The sequence below is a fragment of the Primulina tabacum genome, chromosome 8, assembly GCF_025594145.1.
Source record: "Primulina tabacum isolate GXHZ01 chromosome 8, ASM2559414v2, whole genome shotgun sequence".
NCBI lineage: Eukaryota > Viridiplantae > Streptophyta > Magnoliopsida > Lamiales > Gesneriaceae > Primulina > Primulina tabacum.
The window spans coordinates 274009-295204 of record NC_134557.1 but is presented as its reverse complement, the minus strand read 5'-3'; the positions used below and the strand labels follow the sequence as shown (position 1 = coordinate 295204).

The 21196-nt window shown below is 35.4% G+C and overlaps 1 protein-coding gene and 1 pseudogene across 1 annotated transcript; both read left to right on the top strand.

Moving 5' to 3' along the window:
• Window positions 1–3944: 3944 nt before the first annotated feature.
• On the top strand, window positions 3945–5249 carry LOC142552599 (ABC transporter A family member 10-like). The gene is made up of 6 exons (XM_075662303.1): window positions 3945–4059; window positions 4149–4349; window positions 4446–4555; window positions 4638–4722; window positions 4813–4935; window positions 5011–5249. Exons 1-6 carry the CDS (start codon window positions 3958–3960, stop codon window positions 5128–5130), a joined length of 741 nt encoding a protein of 246 aa, XP_075518418.1. The 5' UTR covers window positions 3945–3957; the 3' UTR covers window positions 5131–5249.
• Window positions 5250–14164: 8915 nt separating this feature from the next.
• On the top strand, window positions 14165–17800 carry LOC142552593 (potassium transporter 6-like; annotated as a pseudogene).
• Window positions 17801–21196: the final 3396 nt, after the last annotated feature.

Genomic DNA, 21196 nt, shown 5'->3' with positions numbered 1-21196 from the left:
TCTAGGGCTACACCAATCTCAAAAGCACCATACCGTATGGCTCCAGCAGAGTTGAAAGAACTCAAAGAACAACTTCAAGAATTGTTGGATAAGAAGCAAATTCGACCAAACGCATCTCCGTGGGGAGCTCCTGTCCTGTTCGTATAGAAGAAGGACGGAAGCATGAGATTGTGTATCGATTACATAGAACTGAATAAGATCACAATCAAGAATAAGTATCCGCTTCCAAGAATAGATGACTTGTTTGACCAACTCAAGGGAGCTACGGTCATTTCCAAGCTCGACTTAAGGTCAGGCTATCACCAATTCAAGGTCAAATCAGACGATATTACGAAGACAGCCTTCAGAACAAGATATGGACACTATGAGTTCACAGTGATGCCGTTTGGTTTAACAAACGCTCCGGCAGTATTCATGGATCTCATGAACAGAGTGTTCAAGCCATTTCTTGACAAGTTTGTTGTGGTATTCATCGACGATATTCTAGTATATTCGTCAAGTGAAGAAGACCACAAGAAACATCTTCGTCTCACCCTCCAGACGCTGAGAGAAAAAGAGCTATACGCCAAGTTCAAGAAATGCGAAATTTTGGCTAGAAAGCGTCACATTCTTGGGTCACATCGTATCAGCAGCAGGAGTAGCTGTGGACCCTAAGAAAGTAGAAGCAATCTCAGATTGGCTGAGACCAAAGTGACAGAAATTAGAAGTTTCTTGGGACTAGCAGGCTATTATCGAAAATTTGTTGAAGGATTCTCTTCAATAGCAATACCTCTCACCAAACTCACACAGAAGAACTCTAAATTTCAATGGACTGAAGATTGTGAGCAAAGCTTCGAGACTTTGAAGAAGAAGCCTATCTCAACTCCGGTGTTAGTATTGCCAACTGAAGGCAAAGACTTCACCATCTACAGTGATGCATCTAAAGGAGGTTTAGGATGTGTACTCATGCAAGAGGGAAGGGTGATTGCATACGCATCGAGACAGTTGAAGACGTATGAACAGAATTACCCAACACATGACCTCGAGCTAGCAGCAGAGGTATTTGCACTCAAGATTTGGAAACACTGTTCATATGGTGCTAGATGTGAAATATTCACCGATCATCAAAGCCTCAAGTACTTGTTCACTCGGAAAGAGTTAAACATGAGGCAGAGGCGATTGATTGAACTCATGAAGGATTACGACTTGACGATAAGCTACCACCCAGGCAAAGACAACAAGGTAGCAGATGCTTTAAGTCGAAAGAATATGAGTAAGATGATCCTGACATCACTTTCAGTACAACCATGCCTTCGAGAGACTATCAAGATAAGACAAGATAGAGATTCCGCTTTGGTGAAACTAAAAGAGCAAGCTAAAGAAGGGAAATCACCAAACTTCGTTATGGACCACAAAGGAATCTTGTGGATGAAAGGACGATTGTGCATACCAGACATCGATAACCTTCGACAAGAAGTAATGTCTGAGGCATATAAGTCGAAATTTTCAGTCCATCCTGGCACTACCAAGATGTACAGAGATTTGAAGAAAAAGTTTTGGTGGAGTGGAATGAAGAAAGACGTGGCAATGTTTGTTTCCAAGTGTCACGTGTGCCAGCAAGTCCAAAGACCTGGAAGACTTCTGCAACCTCTAGAAATTCCAGAATGGAAATGAGAGCATATTTCTATGGATTTCGTAGTGGGTTTACCAAAGACGAGACAAGGTCATGACGGAGTATGGGTAATCGTCGATAGACTCACAAAATCTGCGCATTTACCTGTCCGCATGAATTATAATTTGGACAAGCTAGCCACCTTGTACATGAATGAGATCGTGCGATTACATGGAGTACCAGCTAGCATACTATCAGACAGAGATCCTAGGTTTACGTCTCGATTTTGGAAGAGCTTTCAACAAGTTATGGGGATAAAGGTTACTCTTAGTACGACCTATCATCCTCAGACCGATGGTCAAACAGAGAGAACAATTCAAACTCTTGAAGATATGTTGAGAGCTTGTGCTCTAGACTTCAGTGGTAATTGGAGCGAACATCTGCCTTTAATCGAATTCGCATACAATAATAGTTACCACAGTAGTATTGGAATGGCACCATACGAATCTCTGTATGGACGAAAATGTCGATCACCACTGTATTGGGATGAGGTAGGGGAAAAAGCCATTGTTGGACCCGAAATGATCCAAGAAACAGTGGATAAAGTCTCTTTGATCAAGGAGAGATTAAAAGCTGCACAAGATCGACAGAAAAGCTGGGCTGATAAAAAAAGACGACCCGTGGAATTTGAAGTTGGAGAAAAGGCATATGTAAAAGTGTCACCCATTAAGGGTGTAATCCGATTCAATAAGGATGGGAAACTGAATCCCAGATACGTCGGACCATTTGAAATTCTTGAGAAAGTGGGAACACTTGCTTATAGATTAGCACTTCCACCCGACATGTCAAGAATTAACAATGTATTCAACGTTTCGCAGCTGAGGAGATATATTTCCGATCCTAGTCATATTCTTGAAGCTGGACCGGACCACTGTTGGTTGAGGGAAATTTAAATGAAGGACTGAAATGTGAAGAAATTCCGATTCGAATTGTGGATAACAAAGACCAAGTACTGAGGCGACGAACTATTCTATATGTCAAAGTACAATGGTCCATTCACACCGAAAGAGAAGCTACTTGGGAGTTGGAAGAAAAGATGCGAGAACAATATCCCTTATCTCTTTGAAAATCATGCATAGCCAAGTTTCGAGGACGAAACTTCTCATAAGGAGGGAGGGATGTGAGAACCTGAAATTTCAGCAGTAGCAGCAACTAGCAAATTAGAATCTAGCAGCAGCACTAAATTTCAGCAGAAGCTAAAAATTCCAGCAGAAACTAATATTTCAGAAGCGGGTATTTTTCCAGCAGATTAGAATCCAGCAGCAGCACTAAATTTCAGCAGACAGTTACTAATTCAGCCATGACTTGTAACTGAAGCATTTAAAACGGAATAACGATTGTTAATGGCAGATTATGGCCATTAATTGGGAGGCTAACAGTCAGAATTTTGCCTATATATAACACTCTCAAATCTCTGAAATGGGTTACACAAATCTTGAGATTATCACTTGAATTTTCGAGCTAAGAGAGTGCTGATTTTCGAGCAGCAGAAACCAGTAGCAAGAAGAAGCAGATTTCAGACTTCAACCGAAACACTTTTAGCAAATTACTGTAAGTGGGCTTATATATAAATATCTTGAAACCCGTTTGATGATTTCTGTTTTAAAGCAAAAGTATATTCTTGATTTCTGATATCTGATTTTAAAGCACTGAAACTTAGTGAACTAATGGTAAGAATATATATTCTGAACATTACTGATTACTGATTACTAGCCTCACCTCTTAGAGGAGAGAACATATAGGGGACTGATATCAGTTTAGCCATGAAATTCACAAACGTGCTCAGTGCTTACTTGTTAAACTTCTGATTCCAGATATCTGATTACTGATTACTGATTTCCGAATACTGAATACTGATTTCTTTTATGAAAATGAGAATTTCTGTATATTATTCGTATTACTGTTTCTGTATGAAAATGATTTCGAAAACTGAGAGTTATTCCCGCCCCCGTTTACTGAGTGACAATCATATCACTCACCCACCAAACTCATCTCAGATAAGAACGATGAAGAGTTGTTAGAAGAAGAGGAGCAACTTCAGTTTTGGGGCTGGTGATGAAGATCGTTGTTCTTAGTTCTGATTTATTTTCCGCTGCATTTGTTCAGACATTGTATAATCTGGTTTTACATTTCCGCTGTAAAACATTTATCATTGAGTTTGTATCAGACAATGATTATTATGAATAAAAGATTGGTTTCTGAATTTTGTACTTCTGAGGCTTGTTGTTTTCGAATGTAAATTTGAGAGCAACGCCGGTGTCAACCAACCCCCGTCCCGGGGCGTGACACCCTTCTCCTTTACAAGAATGTTTCAAATGAGAACCATGCGACATCATCAGTACCACAGTTTCACAGGACAAGGACCCAACATTTTCGTGCAAATGGAGAAAGAAGATATCGCACTAGAGGTCATTGCCTAGTGCAACTATCATGAGTCATTTCCTGTTTGATTTCTAAATGGTCTATATAGTTCGATTATTTCCATTCATTTGTACAGGTGGAAAAGGTTAAAAAATTACAAATTGAACCAAATCCAAACTACTCTACAATCTGCTGCGATCTCAAAAAGGTGTATCCTGGAACTGATGGAACTCCAGATAAATTTGCTGTCAAAGGAGCGTATCTTGCCTTACCTCGAGGAGAATGTTTCGGAATTATTGGCCCCAATGGAGCTGGAAAGACTACATTTATTAATATGGTGAGGATAAATACAATATTTATTCTTGCAGAAAGTTTTTTTGAAACTAGAAAAGTATAAATTATGACATCTAATCTGTATTTCATCTTCAAATAGATGATTGGTCTCTTGAAACCAACCTCAGGAACTGCATCCATTGAGGGACTAGATTTGCAGACTCAAATGAATATGATACACTCGAAAATGGGTGTATGCCCACAAACCGAGTGAGCAGTTTCTTATCTTATATTTTTATTAAATCTCATTGCTAAAAATGGTGAAATATCACTAACCGTGTGAACAAATCAGCCTGCTCTGGGATACCTTAACTGCAAGGGAGCACTTGCTCTTCTATGGCAGGCTAAAAAATCTCACTGGTTCCACCTTAATTCGTGTAAGTAAAAAATCACTGGTTTAGTCTTTATCTTTCCCTTGAATACTTTTTCAGTCGATGCTTCTTTTTTTTTAACGTGAAAATGAACAGGCGGTGGATGATGCATTGAAAAGTGCGGACTTGTTTCAAGTGGGAGATAAACTTTCTGGAAAATACAGCGGAGGAATGAAGAGGAGGCTCAATGTTGCCATTTCATTGATTGGGGATCCTAAAGTACAGCATTTGCTATCAGAGATATATTTGAATTATTTCTACATTACAGTTTATAAATCCTAAAATACTTTTCAGGTTGTATACTTAGATGAGCCGAGCTCTGGACTTGATCCAGCTTCAAGAAACAAGCTGTGGCAAGTTCTGAAACAAGCAAAGACAGACAAGACAGTTGGCTGTGGAGGCTGCTTCTTCTAACGTTTAATATATATATAGGATTGTAGAATTGAAAGCTTTATATATCAAAATGGGACTGCGTGCAAGAGTAGGTATGCAGACATATATATCTCTACTCTTTTTATATTTATTTTATAAAAGTCGAGACATCATATCAAAAATCTTTCCCATTTTATATTATGTTTATATTTCCTACATAGAATTAAACGCAAGGGCATATTGAGTAAGAAAACTTCTAATTTCAAGAGTTGAATTTGAACAATTTCACTTCACTTTCGTCATGAGACGTAACTAAACAATTTTCTTTCTTCTTCTATTGAATTTCCACAAAGAAAATTTGGATATTTTCAAGTTGCACATATTTATTTTTGAAAAGAACACGGGTTTTGTCCGGTGATCCACAATTCATTTACTTTGGTGGTGCTTTCAATTTTTTTTTTTTTTCAATTTCAATCCTTTTATGCTTCTTTCGTTGATCTTTGCTAATTTTCCTTTCAACTTTTATCATTTTAAACTTTGAAAAAAATTTATTGTTCTCATTTTGCTTTTTTATTTAGGCTCTTCCTTCGGATCCGACTGGTTACTCGCTCCACCCTATTCGTTCGGGTACAAATCGAATAACTCTCGAAGAGAATGCATGATTGACTTCTTTTAATCGTCAATATTCTTTTTAAAGTTAGCATAATATTCAAAAAAGTATTTCTAAGCCACTTTGACTAGGGTGAAACAAGGTTGTTAAGCCATGAACAATTGAGATTGTCTCCTAATATTTTCAGAATTTATCTTTCATACTTGAAATAACATCACTCATAACAATATTGGTACGATATTTAATAGATTTAAATAACTATTGAAATGCCAAGGTAGAAACATGATTGCATCTTTAAAACTTTTCAACAAAGAAGCACATTTACTCAAAATATCATAATCACACTCAGTCAATATTGAAGCTTCTGCCGCAGCATTGTTGTAATACGGTGTAAGTAATTTTGTAAAACGTAACAAAATACTAAGTAAGTGATACAATGAATTCCATCGAGTATCAACAGAAAGTAGAAATTTCTTATATCTAATTCTGTTAGTAATTACTAGTGTTTTCCAATCACGATCATATCTTCTTCCACGTAATAATTTACCACATACTTTGAATTTTTCTATCGCAGTAGTCATGCTTTCATGAAAGACACATGTAACACATACATTGATAATATGACATGCTTATTTAACATGACAAATTACCTTCAAAAATTAATCTTAATGAGTCTTTTAAGGTATTTAATTGCAACATTATTGGCACTCGAAATATCTAACATAATCGAGATTATTTTCTTTTTTATGCTATAAACATTAGCAATATTTAAAATATATCTAGTTATAATATATTTGTTGTGTTACTATTCTAATTTATCTAAAGATAAAATTCTTTTTTGCATATTTTAAGTTTCATCAATTCAATAACATGTAACAATAAGATAAAATTTCAATTTTTATTAGTTCAATATCAATTTTCAAACTAACTCTACAATTAATACTCGAAATATGTGAAATTAATTATTCTTTGTATTATTTGTATATATCAAAACAATATTTCTTAAGTGTGTCTAGAAATATTATGAAAATAACTTAAAATAGTATTAGTAAATTAAAAAAAAAATATTGTTCAGCTATTAAATTCCCAACACCTTCGATTGCAATTTCCATATCCTTTTCCTCCTCGTGGCCAAGGTCGTCAAATTCGGAAATATAGCCAAAATTTTCACCAAAGTTCCGTCGAAATTAAATTTAGTGAATGTGTATTGTAAATAATAGCAAATAACACATGCGTTGAAAAATAATAGCAAATAAGATATTGTGTGAAGAAAAATCTATAATTGGAAGAATGAGATTGTTGTGTAAACATGTTGAAAAATTATTCGCATATTTATACGGGGTGGGGGGGATGCAAAAAACATTTGGCCATGGTCGTTGGCCCCAACAACTAATTCATTTTTTTTTTTAATTCTAACTGGTTCCGGTAAGTTCGGATCCACATGGAACCAAAACCGGTTTCAAACGGTTTTTAAACAAAACCAGTTCACTCCATTAGAAAAAGGGTTTGGGGCGGTTCCGGAATCGGTTCGGGCGAATCGATTCTGGGGTCGAACTGTCTAAAGCATTCCTAGTGGAGTGTGCCAAAAGGCCCTATTCTAATGTCATATATTGCTCATCGTAAATGACTTGTTTATGAGAAAACAAATTTGATAAAAATGTCATATGATTTATTTCATAAAATGTGCGAAAAGGTATTCGATATTTGTATAGCCTGATGTGTTTGCTATATTTTTTGCTTTAGTTTGGTTTTGTCCTGAATGTTGGTCCCACGTGCGGAATTTGAGATAATAAAACCCGAAAATAAAGAATAAACTGGACACCGAGATTTACGTGGAAAAGCCCTAAAAATTATTAGGGTAAAAACCACGGGCAAGATGAAAAAAATTCAACTATAATATTTTGTGGTGTACAACTCACTCACTGTGTTCCTAAAGAGATCACATACTCTCTTAATACAGGAGAACAAATACCTCACAAATATTATAGAACTAATAAGAGGAAAAATAAAACGCAAGAAGAAACTTGTGAATGGGATACTTAAAAAATGCCGAATGATGCCTCTATTTATAGATGCATCATCCAGTGTGAATCTTCATCTCCCATTTCAGAAATCAGCTGCCGTGTTCAAATTCTCTTCAAATTATGCTGGCACTTACTGTTCCCATTAAATGCTCCTGCCTAAATGTTCCTGCCGACATTTCTCCCACTTGGAGATTTGATTGAGAATCAAACACATCTCCACTCATCCTTTCAATCTTGCCATTATCTGCTGCTTACGTTTCCGCTAGGTCACTTAAAGATCTACACCACTCAAACTTATCAGTGTTCACAGGCTTGGTCAGAAAATCAGATATGTTATCTTTTGTATGAATCTTCTGCATATCTACGCTTCCTTCTTCTACTACTTCCCGTACAAAGTGAAATTGAACTCCAATGTGTTTAGTCCTGGAATGAAAGGCTGGATTCCTTGCGATGTGCAAGGCACTCTGACTGTCACAAAACAAAGATACTTTCTCTTGTTTGTGTCCGATCTCCTCCAATAACCTTTTAATCCATATTGCCTCCTTGCAACCTTGAGTAGCTGCCATGTATTCTGCCTCTGTTGTAGATAACGCCACAATTGTCTGCAGTTTTGAACCCAGCTTACTGCTCCCCTCGCAAGTGTAAACACATAACCAGTAGTAGATTTCCTCTTATCAGGATCATCTGCATAATCTGAATCGACAAAGCCCCTGAGTGTAAAATCCGATCCTCCATAACATAATATAGCATTCGAGGTACCCTTAATGTACCTAAGGATCCTCTTAACAGTGCTCCAAAGCTCTCGTCCAGGATTCGCCATATACCGACTAACTGCTCCCACTGCTTGAGCAATGTCCGGTCTTGTACAGATCATGACGAACATCAAACTTCCCACTGCTGATGCATAATGTATTCGAGATATCTCCATCCTCTCTGCTTCACTGCTAGGACACATCTCGGAGGATAACTTGAAGTTAACAGGAAGAGGGGTCGATATTGGCTTACTATCTTGCATGTTGAAGCGTTGCAAGACTTTCTTCAAATAATTTCTCTGGGAAAGCCAAATCTTTCTGTTACTTCTGTCTCGATGAACTTGCATCCCTAGAATCTTGTTTGCTGGTCCCAAATCCTTCATATCAAATTCCCTAGCCAACTGTGCCTTCAATCCTTGGACTTGATCTTTGTTGGGGCCTGCTACCAACATATCGTCCACATACAACAGCAAAATAATATAATCATCACCAGACCTCTTGAAATATGTACAAGGGTCTGCACTCAGTCTGTTGTATCCAAGGCTCATGATATAGGAATCAAATCTCTTGTACCAACACCTCGGCGCCTGTTTGAGACCGTACAGAGATTTCTTCAACCTGCAAACCAAGTTCTCTTTGTCTTTTTTCGCAAAACCTTCTGGCTGGAGCATATAGATTTCTTCTTCAAGATCTCCATGAAGAAACTCCGTTTTCACATCTAGCTGTTCTAGATGTAGGTCAAACACCGCACACAATGCCAGCACCACTCTGACTGTTGTAAGCCGAACCACAGGGGAAAATATCTCATTGAAGTCAATGCCTTCTTTCTGAGCATACCCTTTTACCACCAATCTAGCACGATACCGCTCCACTTGGTTATTGCCATCTCGCTTGATCTTATAGACCCATCTGTTACCGATGGCTTTCCTCCCTCGTGGTAGTGTAACAAGATCCCAAGTTTTATTTCTGTCTAATGCCTCTAATTCTTCTTGCATTGCTATCATCCACAAAGATACATCCGAGCTTTGAGTAGCCTCGTGGAAACTCGATGGCTCACCATCCTCTGATAATAGACAAAATGCAATGTTGCTTTCAGTGACATAATCTGAAAGCCAACCTGGTGGTCTTCTGTCTCGAGTTGACTGCCTCACATTAGAAATCCTCAGACTCAACATGTTCTTGTTCTACGTGCTCTGGTACTGCTTCACAAGAAACTTGACCTTCGTCCGTCTTATTTTCCACCTGAAAAATAGTAGTTTCTGAATTCGGTGTGCATTTGTCTCTCTTTACTTTATCTTCCTCGAAGATGACATCCCTGCTGATGACAAGCTTGTGAACAGTAGGATCCCACAAGCGAAACCCCTTTACTCCATCAGCATAACCCAAGAAGATACATCTTCTGGATTTCGAATCCAACTTTGATCTTTCTTGCTCATTGTACAGAACGTACACAAGACTTCCAAATGTCTGCAAATGAGAATAATCTGTCGGCTTCCCGGTCCACATCTCCATCGGAGTCTTCAGATCAATCGCCACTGAAGGAGAACGATTGATAATATAACAAGCGATTTTGACTGCTTCCGCCCAAAATGACTTTTCTAGACCTGCAGTCCTCAACATAGCTCTTGTTCTGTCCAACAAGGTCCTGTTCATCTGCTCCGCCACTCCATTCTGTTGAGGTGTGTAAGCCACCGTAAACTGTCTCTTGATGCCCTCATGTTGACAAAATGCATCAAACTCGTCACTGGTATATTCTCCTCCATTGTCAGTCCTCAGACACTTGATTTTCTTTTCAGAATCAAGTTCAACCCGCACTTTGAAATCTTTGAAGACTTGGAAAACATCTGATTTCTTCTTGATTGGATACACCCAACATCTCCTAGAGAAATCATCAATGAACGAGACAAAGTATCTCGCTCCTCCTAGGATACAACCGGTGCTTGCCAAACATCCGAATGAATCAGCTCCAATATGCTTTTGCTCCTGGCAGTAGAAGTGCCAAACTTTAATCTGTGTTGTTTACTGGTAACACAATGCTCACAAAAGGGTAGTGACACTTTCGTAAGTCCCGGCAGCAGCTTCCGTTCTGAGAGAATTTTCAACCCCCGTTCTGACATATGCCCCGAGCTTTCTATGCCATAACATTGTTAATTCTTCTTCCGAACCATTTGATGCAACAGCTAGCTCCTGCCTCTTTGTGTGTTTCTCCCAAAAGTACATACAGATTTGCAGCAACCTTTTCCGCCTTCATAACCACAAGCGCGCCCTTCACAATTTTCATGATCCCGTTCTCGATCCGAGCTTTGCATCCGATGTCATCCAATTGTCCCAAGGACAAAAGATTTTTTCGTCAGTCCTTTCACATGTCGTACCTCCTGTATGGTGCGAATGGTGCCATCAAACATTTTAATTTTGACAGTACCGATCCCCAGCGATTTCCAAGGCATGATCATTTTCCATGAATACAGATCCTCCTGAGACTGGTTCATAATGATCAAACCATTCTCTCCGAGATGTCATGTGCCACGTCGCTCCTGAATCCATAATTCATCTGTCACAAAACTTGTGTCTGTCTTCTGCAACAGTTGCCGCTTCGCTGAATAATATTTCACCACTGTCTGAAGTACTGGCCACATTTCCTTGAGAACTTTTATCGATACTCGTACACTCTCTCTTGAAGTGCCCTTTACCGCCACATTTAAAGCAATAAATATTTTTTTTCTTACTTCTCGACTTTGATCTACCTCGCCTTTGACTCCCACTGGAGTCACGGTCCATGAATCTTCCTCTTAGCATCGGTAAAGCCTCTGCCTGCTTCGAGGTTACCAACCTATCTTTCTTATTCTTGCGCCGGCTTTCTTCTCCGAGAACCACAGTTAAGACATCGTCGAATCTTAGAAAGCCCATAAGAATATTGTTGGTTATGTTGATGATAAGTTGATCATATGAATCTGGTAGACTTTGAAATAGAAGCTCTGCACGTTCATTTTCCCCTATTTTATGCCCCATGGAAGTGAGTTGGGCAAATAGGGTATTTAGTGTGTTGATATGGTCGGTCATCGATGAGGATTCCGCCATCCGAAGAGTATAAAGTCTTCTCTTTAGGAAAATCATGTTGTGTAGGGACTTGACCTCGTACATCTTTGTCAGAGTATCTCATATAACTTTGGCTGTTTTTATCTCAGAGATACTAGACAAAACTTCGTCTGCTATAGCCAAGTGTAAATTGGCAACAGCATTATCATTCATCTCATTCCACTTTCCATCATCCGTAATCTCTACCGGTCTATCTCCAATAGCCGCCAAGCAATTCTCCTTTCTTAAAACTGCTTGTATCTTTATTTTCCACAGCATAAAATTGCTTCCATTGAACTTTGATATCTCGTACCTTCCCGCCATTATGTCTACAACAATTTTAGTAGACCGGACAAAATAATCCCGCCTTAAATAAAAAATCTCAAAAAATCTTTTCTGATGTGGAAGATCAGTCTAGGCTGCAACCACAGAGCATACTCAGAATTTTAATAAATTTTAAACCAAGGCTCTGATACCACTTGTTGATCCCACGTGCGGAATTTGAGATAATAAAACCCTGAAAATAAAGAATAAACTGGACACCGAGATTTACGTGGAAAAGCCCTAAAAATTATTAGGGTAAAAACCACGGGCAAGATGAAAAGAATTTCAATATAATATTTTGTGATGTACAAGTCACTCACTGTGTTTCCAAAGAGATCACACACTCTCTTAATACAGGAGAACAAACATCTCACAAATATTATAGAACTAATAAGAGGAATAATAAAACACAAGAAGAAACTTGTGAATGGGATACTTAAAAAATGCCGAATGATGCCTCTATTTATAGATGGATCATCCAGTGTGAATCTTCATCTCTCATTTCAGAAGTCAGCTGCGGTGTTCAAATTCTCTTCAAATTATGCTGGCACATATTGTTCCCATTAAATGCTCCTTGCCTAAATGTTCCTGCCGACACTGAAAGGTACCTGTGGATACAAGACTGAGATTCTTTGATGATTGTGATATATATTAGAGAAAAATGACTTAGAAATGCTGCTGAAAGTTTTATTTTGTCCCTACATTAATATTGAGCTTCGTTTCTTTCAATTCATATAAATGGTACATTAACTCAAAACTTGTGAATGTTTGTTGCAGTTTCTTTGGAATCTTTTAAAATGTCGTTAAATTTTAGAATATCCAATATATGTATAAACGTGATTTATGTTAGATAACTAATGGAAGGGGGAAAATAAGGAGTATTTTTCAAGGCCTGTGGAGAAGTAGTATATATTGATCAATAAGTATTTATTGTTTGCACACACATAGTTGCCATTAATTAATGATGGTGATTCATTATTCAACTGGAGATCATATATATACATACATATAAAGACGTGTCTCGATTTTAATACATATTATATTTCCCATTTTCTTTTTATCTAAATTGGATGTGTGATATAAATTTGAGACGCGTCTACGGTTGGTTTACAAAATAAAAGATGGTTGTTGGGATCCGATCCATCCACGAATTACATATATACTAGTTACTCTCTACACGCGATGCGTGTGTGTATATTCATTTTTATCATTATCGATGGAATAAAGTGAAATTTGACAAATTATAGAGGGACTAAATTGATATTTGAATTGTTGAAATAAAAAAAATGTGTGTTGAAGTTAAAAAAAAATTTGTAATATTAGTATCATATGATGGTAAACTTGGAAGAAAAAGTTGGTACCCCCTAGGTGGTTACTATCATGTTCTCACACTTAATAAGATAGAATAGAAGAATAGATATATACATACATATATGTATATATATATATATTCTATTTTATTACGTTTGAGGGCATGATAGTAACCACCTAGGAAAGACACCAACTTTTTCTTGGAACTTTACTCTTATATTATACTAATATTACACTTTTGTTTTTGTTTTTTTTTTTAAAAACAATTCAATACACACTTTTATTTTTATTTTTTTATTTGAAAATTCAAATATCAATTTAGTCCTTCCATAATTTGTCAAATTTCACTTTAGTCCATCGATAATGATAATAAAGACTGTATATACACATCGCGTGTGCAAAATAACTAATATATATGGATAGAGATCTTGATCTTTCGATGTTAACCGGTGATTATGTAATCTATTATTTAAATAATCAAGTCCTCACGCACGTTTCTAAATAAAATATGCCCAACCCCAAGCAAGTGGGAAACTTTTTCTTATGCGACAATTTGTCAACCTCAATCGGACTCCAAACAATTTATAATTGTAATCGATGAAAATTATGATATTAGGGAAGATCAATTGCAAGTGTATCCACGTCAAGTAATATAATAATATTTATTTTCGATAATAAGAGGGTGGTGGGGATAAGGATCTTCACTCTCCCATTTCATGTATACTAGTTATTCTGCACACACGATATATGCGTGTATAATCATTTTTATCATTATTGAATATTGATGAATTAAAATGAAATTTGACAAATTATGGAAGGACTAAATTAATATTTGAATTGTTGAAATAAAAAAATAAAAATAAAAGTGTGTGAATTGAATTTTTTTAAAAAAACAAAATAAAAAACAAAATTAAAAACAAAAGTATAATATTATCTTTAATAAAATATATATATATATATATATATATAAAAAGCTCTCTGATTCTCGAGAAAGTGAAAAGTTGACGCACCAACCCAAAATATTACTCATTCCAATTGTTGACCGTTCTTTTTCTTTTTCTTTTTTTATCATCAAATTTTTCCTGTTGTTTTTTGTCATGTTTGTTTCTCTGGATGTTGTTGGACTTGCTGTGTTCGTGTCACCGTTTGAGTTTTCTTGAAAATTCTCAAGTGGTGTTGTGTCGGTTGGCAGATGAATCTTTGTCGAATTTTCTTCTGACCCGACAGGATTCTAAATGGATATGGAAAGCGGGATTTCTCGTGACCTCGTCAAGGTTAGTTTTTTTTAAACCATGTATTTTAAGCTTCATTTTTTTGAGGTTCTTCTTCTGATTGGATTTTTACAGAAACAATCTTGGAGAACGATATTAACATTGGCTTATCAAAGTTTGGGTGTTGTGTACGGAGATTTGAGTACGTCGCCGTTATATGTTTACCATACTGCTTTTGCTGGAGATATTGCTCATCCTGAGAGCAACGATGAGATATTTGGTGCTCTTTCCTTTATCTTTTGGACACTGACTTTAATTCCGCTTCTGAAATATGCGTTCATTGTGCTGAGAGCTGATGATGATGGAGAAGGAGGAACTTTTTGTCCTGTATTCGCTTTTATGCAGACATGCCAAAATGAATTCATTGCCGAGTTACCAGTTAGCAGATGAGAACTTGTGGGCCCACATGAAAAGTATTACACCTCCCACATCATCCACTTTTGGGGCCAGGCTAAAATCTTCTCTGGAGAAAAATAGAGTTTTGCAAAGATTTTTGCTAGTATTAGCTCTTCTTGGTGCTTGCATGGTTATTGGGGATGGTATACTGTCTCCGGCAATTTCGGGTGCGGCTTCTGTTTCAAGTTGATTTATTTTCGCGATTGGAGGTGCTATGCTTTATCTGATTGATCTGTGCTGCTATTGCTGTAGTTTTTTCCGCGGTTTCTGGTGTTGAGTTTGCCACATCGAAAGACCACCACCAGTGTAAGGTCTTCAACTTTTTCTGGTCATCTCCTCGATAGAGTTCTTTGATCTCTTGAATTCATGGACCAGTGGGCTACTAGTCTACACTAAACTATTTTTGTTTATTGGGTATGATTATTGCTCAACTCTCAGACGACGTATCTCAATGTTTCTCAAATGCAATAATTTTGCAGATGTAGAACTTCCACTGGCTTGTTTCATACTGATGGCCTTGTTTGCCCTTCAACACTATGGCACCCATAGGGTCGGTTTCTTGTTTGCGCCTGTGGTCGTAATATGGCTTTTGTGCATCAGTTCTATTGGTCTATACAATATTTTTCACTGGAATCCCCATGTTTATCAAGCTCTATCTCCATATTACATGTACAAATTTCTAAAGAAAATACAACGACGAGGCTTGATGTCCTTGGGTGGAATCATATTGTGCATGACAGGCAAGTGAATCCACTGGATATTATCAAGGCATTTTATGTCATTTTTCTTTCCTGTTTGAGATCCTCTAACGCATAAATTCAATTGTCCCAGGTTCAGAGGCGATGTTTGCTGATCTAGGACACTTTTCCCAGTGGTCAATTAAGGTACAAACTAGCTTCAGTTAATTCGTGATTAATATTTCTATCTGATCTTATGTTATAAATGCTCTTTATTGGATGTTTTGCTCCATACATTCAATCGCGACAGCGAATATTTTTTAGCTCATTATGTGGCTTGTGAAATTATATAAGTTTTTCACCTACACGTCTTCTTTGAATTTTGCTACCAGAAATTAATTCCTACTTCAATACCCCTCTGGGATTTGCAGATAGCCTTCACATCTTTTGTTTATCCATCCTTGATCCTTGCATATATGGGGCAAGCTGCTTATCTTTCTCAACATCCTAGTATTCAAAATGATTTTCGAATTTGTTTTTATGTCTCAGTACCTGGTAAGTTTCTTTTACGTTTGCACCTTAAAGGAATGATATTTATAGTCCATTAATTACATGCCACTAATGCGGTGTATTTTGTGATCTTGTTTCAGAGAAGTTCAGATGGCCTGTTCTTGTTATTGCAATACTTGCTGCAGTTGTTGGAAGCCAGGCCATTATTACCGGAACTTTTTCTATCATAAAGCAGTGTTCCGCTCTAGGGTGCTTTCCAAGAGTAAAAATAATCCACACATCGTCAGAAATGCATGGTCAGATTTACATCCCAGATGTCAACTGGATTTTAATGTTCCTGTGCTTAGCTGTTACCATTGGTTTCAGAGACACGAAGCAAATGGGTAATGCTGCAGGTAACATTTAAGTTGAAGTCCCGTGTCAAGTGGACGATACTAATTTCTCATATATATCAACTCACACAGGCAGGGGAGAAAAAAAGTTTGAAACTTTATTTAATTAGAATAAAAATTCAAGTCAGTTGCCCCCCTCATCCCGTTTCGCTCCAATCCCTTGAGTTCCTAAATCTGTCCCAGCATGCAGGTCCTCGTATTCCTAGGTCAAAATTCAAGGAGCTACTTGTATGTGAATAAAGAGTCGGTGTTTTTTCCATTTTCTTGTCAGCTGAAGTTCATGATAATTTTTAATTCAGGTCTGGCTGTTATATCTGGCATGCTAGTCACAACTTGCTTAATGTCGCTAGTTATGGTTCTGTGCTGGCACCAGAATGATTTTCTTGCGATTTGTTTTGCCTTAGTTTTCGGGACCGTAGAAGCCTTGTATTTCTCTGATTCCATAATTAAATTTTTAGAAGGACCCTGGGTTCCGGTTGCCTTTTCTGTCATATTCATGATAGTGGTGTGTGTCTGGCGCTATGGGACGCTGAAAACGTATGAATTTGATGTGGAAAACAAGGTCTCTGTCGACTGGCTCCTGTCCCTTGGCCCAAGTCTGGGAATTGTACGAGTTCGTGGAATTGGGCTCGTATAAACTGAACTTGTATCTGGAATCCCAGCTATCTTTTCGCATTTCGTCACCAATCTTCCAGCCTTCCACCAAGTCCTGGTTTTTGTGTGTGTAAAATGGGTCCCTATCCCACATGTTAAGCAGGAACAACGGTTTCTTGTGGGACGCATTGGTCCAAGAAAGCACCGTATTTATAGATGCATTGTTCGTTATGGATATCGTGATGCTGAGAAAGACGATTTACAGTTTGAGAACGATCTTGTGTGTAGCCTAGCTGAGTATATCCGGACTGGAAAAGATTCGACAAGAGACGAGAGTGAACAAATTTCTGTAGTAGGAACACCTTGGCAGTTACACGAGGAAGGCAGGGGATATCTTGGAACGGAAGAAGCGTCCGAGCTCACAGAAATACAGTGTGCATCGATCACCATTAATCCAAGAAAAAGAGTTAGTTTTGTTGTACCCGAAAGTCAAGATATCGAGCTGCAGGAACTTATGGAAGCTGGGGAAGCTGGCATCGCCTATATTTTTGGGCATTCATATGCAAAAGCCAAGAGAGGATCAAGTTTAGTAAAGACAATGGCAATAAATTTCGGTTACCGTTTTTTGAGGAGGAATTGTATAGGGCCGAGGGAAATATTGAGTGTGCCTCATGCTTCAACACTTGAAGTGGTAATGGTGTATCAACTATGATTTATATTTAAGAATGCTTGTAAATTATTAGTTTTCGTGCCCTGTGGAACAAACTTCTCATTTCAATGCAGCAATTTCTAAATTCATATGCACTCCATTCCTTTAAACGCTAAAAATTGAATATGTTTCCAACATATAAGTTCCAAAATACACATATATTAAGCTAAAATCCCTAGTCTTAGAAACTATTTTGGTAACCAAAGTAAAATTATACTCATGTAATATTTTTTTAACAAAAATAAAAAATAGGAAATTTTTTAAATTTAGTTTCTACTTTTTCTGAAAAATAATTGTACATGTAAAAAAAAATTCGAAACGTGCGAGGACGCTAGTTAAAAATAAAGAATTGGAATCCGCCATGGCCGGCTGGAGAAGTCGAACCAAAGCTCGGGAAATTCTTAGGAAGACTTTTTTCTTCAGTAAAATTCATGAGGGATTGTGATCATTCTGGAGGTAGTTTGCTTGACTCTTTTCTATATAATCTTACTGATCTTCATGAATAATGATGTATTCAAAATGCAATGAATCGTAAAGTGTAACATTTGATTTCGGAGAATATATTTGGACAGCAAATTCGCTAGCTGTTACTGATGATTTAACCTGTTTCCCCGATTGTCAAACCTACGTTTATGGAATGTATAAAAAATTAATTGCTGAAGGATCAAATGGGTGGCTGTTGGCTGAAAATCTGGCTTGTAGAAGTTGAGTTTCCTGTGGATAGGACTTGTCAACTAAGTTTATTGGTGTGCTTCAGTTGAGCCTAGTAATTGTCAGATCATTACATTCTTGTAGTAGAGTGTGCTATATAAACCAGAGGAACATAACTTGGAAAGAAAGCATAGGTTTTACCAGGATAAGTACCAATATTTGAGTGGTTCTTGCATGGGATAAGCCATCAGCATCTTGTTCATCCAGGACAAATTGATAAGAGTTTAATCTATATCTATATCTATATCTATACTATCTATATCTATACTATCTATAAATACGTGAGTTTGAATTGTGAATTTACTTAGTTACCCTTTTACTCACTTTACTTCATTAATGTTTTATTTATTTATTTAGGTAAGATATGAGTTTGAATTGTTAATTTACTTAGTTACCATTTCACTCATCATTACTTCATTAATATTTTATTTATTTATTATGTGACTTTTCAATTTTCTGATCTAAAGATTGATATTGAAAATAAAAATAACTTTATTTGATAATTTTAGTCGAATGGACGACAAATATTACAAACACATTAATATGATACTTTATTTTATTTTTAATTTCATAAATTGTGATATTTAATTAATGTCTTAATTCACATATCAAACTTTAGAAAATGTCATTTTTTATGGTACTTTTCCAATGAAAATGGACATTGACACCATGTAGATTCTATATGCTCTTTTGTAAATTTTTTTAATATTTTATTTGCAATATAATTTGATTATTTTGAGTTATTTCAAATTTATTCATATAAAAAGAAATTAATGATAAATTAAAAAGAATGAGAATTACTTTATACTTTTGTATTAAATTTATGAGATAATCTTTATAATTTTTTAAATTAAAATAATCCTTATAAAAAATATGAAATATAGTGCTAATTTATTATTATTTGTTAGAAATTAAATTTTCTATATATGATATTTTTAAACTGAATGTTACGTATATGTGTTTTACTACACATATTTATTTGATTGATATTATTTTAAAATTTTATTTAACATGAAATTATTAATCATCAATATTAATTTTCAAATGATCTATTATGATATAAATTAACTATGTATAATATATATTTAAAAAAAGGAGAAAGTTAATAACTTTATTTGATTATTTTAGTCGAATGGACGACAAATATTACAAACACATTAATATGATACTCTATTTTATTTGTAATTTCATAAATTGTGATATTTAATTAATGTCTTAATACACATATCAAACTTTAGAAAATGTCATTTTTTATGGTACTTTTCCAATGAAAATGGACATTGACACCATGTAGATTCTATATGCTCTTTTGTAAAAATTTTTAATATTTTATTTGCAATATAATTTGATTATTTTGAGTTATTTCAAATTTATTCATATAAAAAGAAATTAATGATAAACTAAAAAGAATGAAAATTACTTTATACTTTTGTATTAAATTTATGAGATAATCTTTATAATTTTTTAAATTAAAATAATCCTTATAACAAATATGAAATATAGTGCTAATTTATTATTATTTGTTAGAAATTAAATTTTCTATATATGATATTTTTAAACTGAATGTTACGTATATGTGTTTTACTACACATATTTATTTGATTGATATTATTTTAAAATTTTATTTAACATGAAATTATTAATCATCAATATTAATTTTCAAATGATCTATTATGATATAAATTAACTATGTATAATATATATTTAAAAAAATGAGAAAGTTAAACAAAATTCGCAAGGAGTTAAAAGTTAGCAAAAACAAAATTAATATTTAACTTAATAACAAGTTTAGGGGTTTTATTTTAACATCATTATGATAATTTAGTTAATTAAGAGAATTTTATTTTACAATCGCTATATGCACTTCATTTAAAAATACTGTGATATTGGTTTTAGTAATATTAATTATTCTATTAATTTTATTTTTATTGTTTTCTATTGTGAATAATATTTAGGTGAAAAATATCTTTGTTAATTTGATATAGCTGTCATTATGTTATAATCACACGAATTGAAAAATGTTATATAAATAAATGAATATATTTGATTTATCGTCATCATGTATTTTTATTTATTGTGTTTTGATATATTTAGATTAATAAATACTTATAAACAAGATGTTATTCAAACGATTTTAAAAATTGTCTAAATCTTTATTTTTTTATTATTAGTCACCTGCGTGCATCGCACATGATCATTCCTAGTGTACGTAAATATATGTCGGTGTACTGTGAACTTGCTGAGATTACTAGGATGACTAAATTATCCCAGGACTCAAATTTGTTTGATCTTTTTATTCTCAGCTATGTGCAATATATTGGTTTCGGAATATTTCTATTAGTATTTGTACGTATTGATTTTTTGGCTTAATTTATAAATGTTTAGCTAGTGTCTGATTTGACTTTTTTGATGGACTTCAGTTTTAAGATATCTATATTAATTAGAAAATTATGTTGTTTTGAGATTTTCATTCATGAAAGTAATTACACCTAGAATTTAAGTAAAACCAATTTTTTTTTACATACCTTGTTTAGGACAGTGTTGTGATAAATTCCTTCAGTGTAATTTTCCATTGACACAACACACTTAACTCCAAATGAATATCAGCCAGTTTTAATCTTCTCCGTCTTAGCATGATTTCTTACGTATGTACATGTAGCAATGACTATGAGAATATATCACTTACTGTCAATAAAATAGAATGAAAATGGATATTGAGAAAAATACCAGCACGAGATTGACATTGCTACTG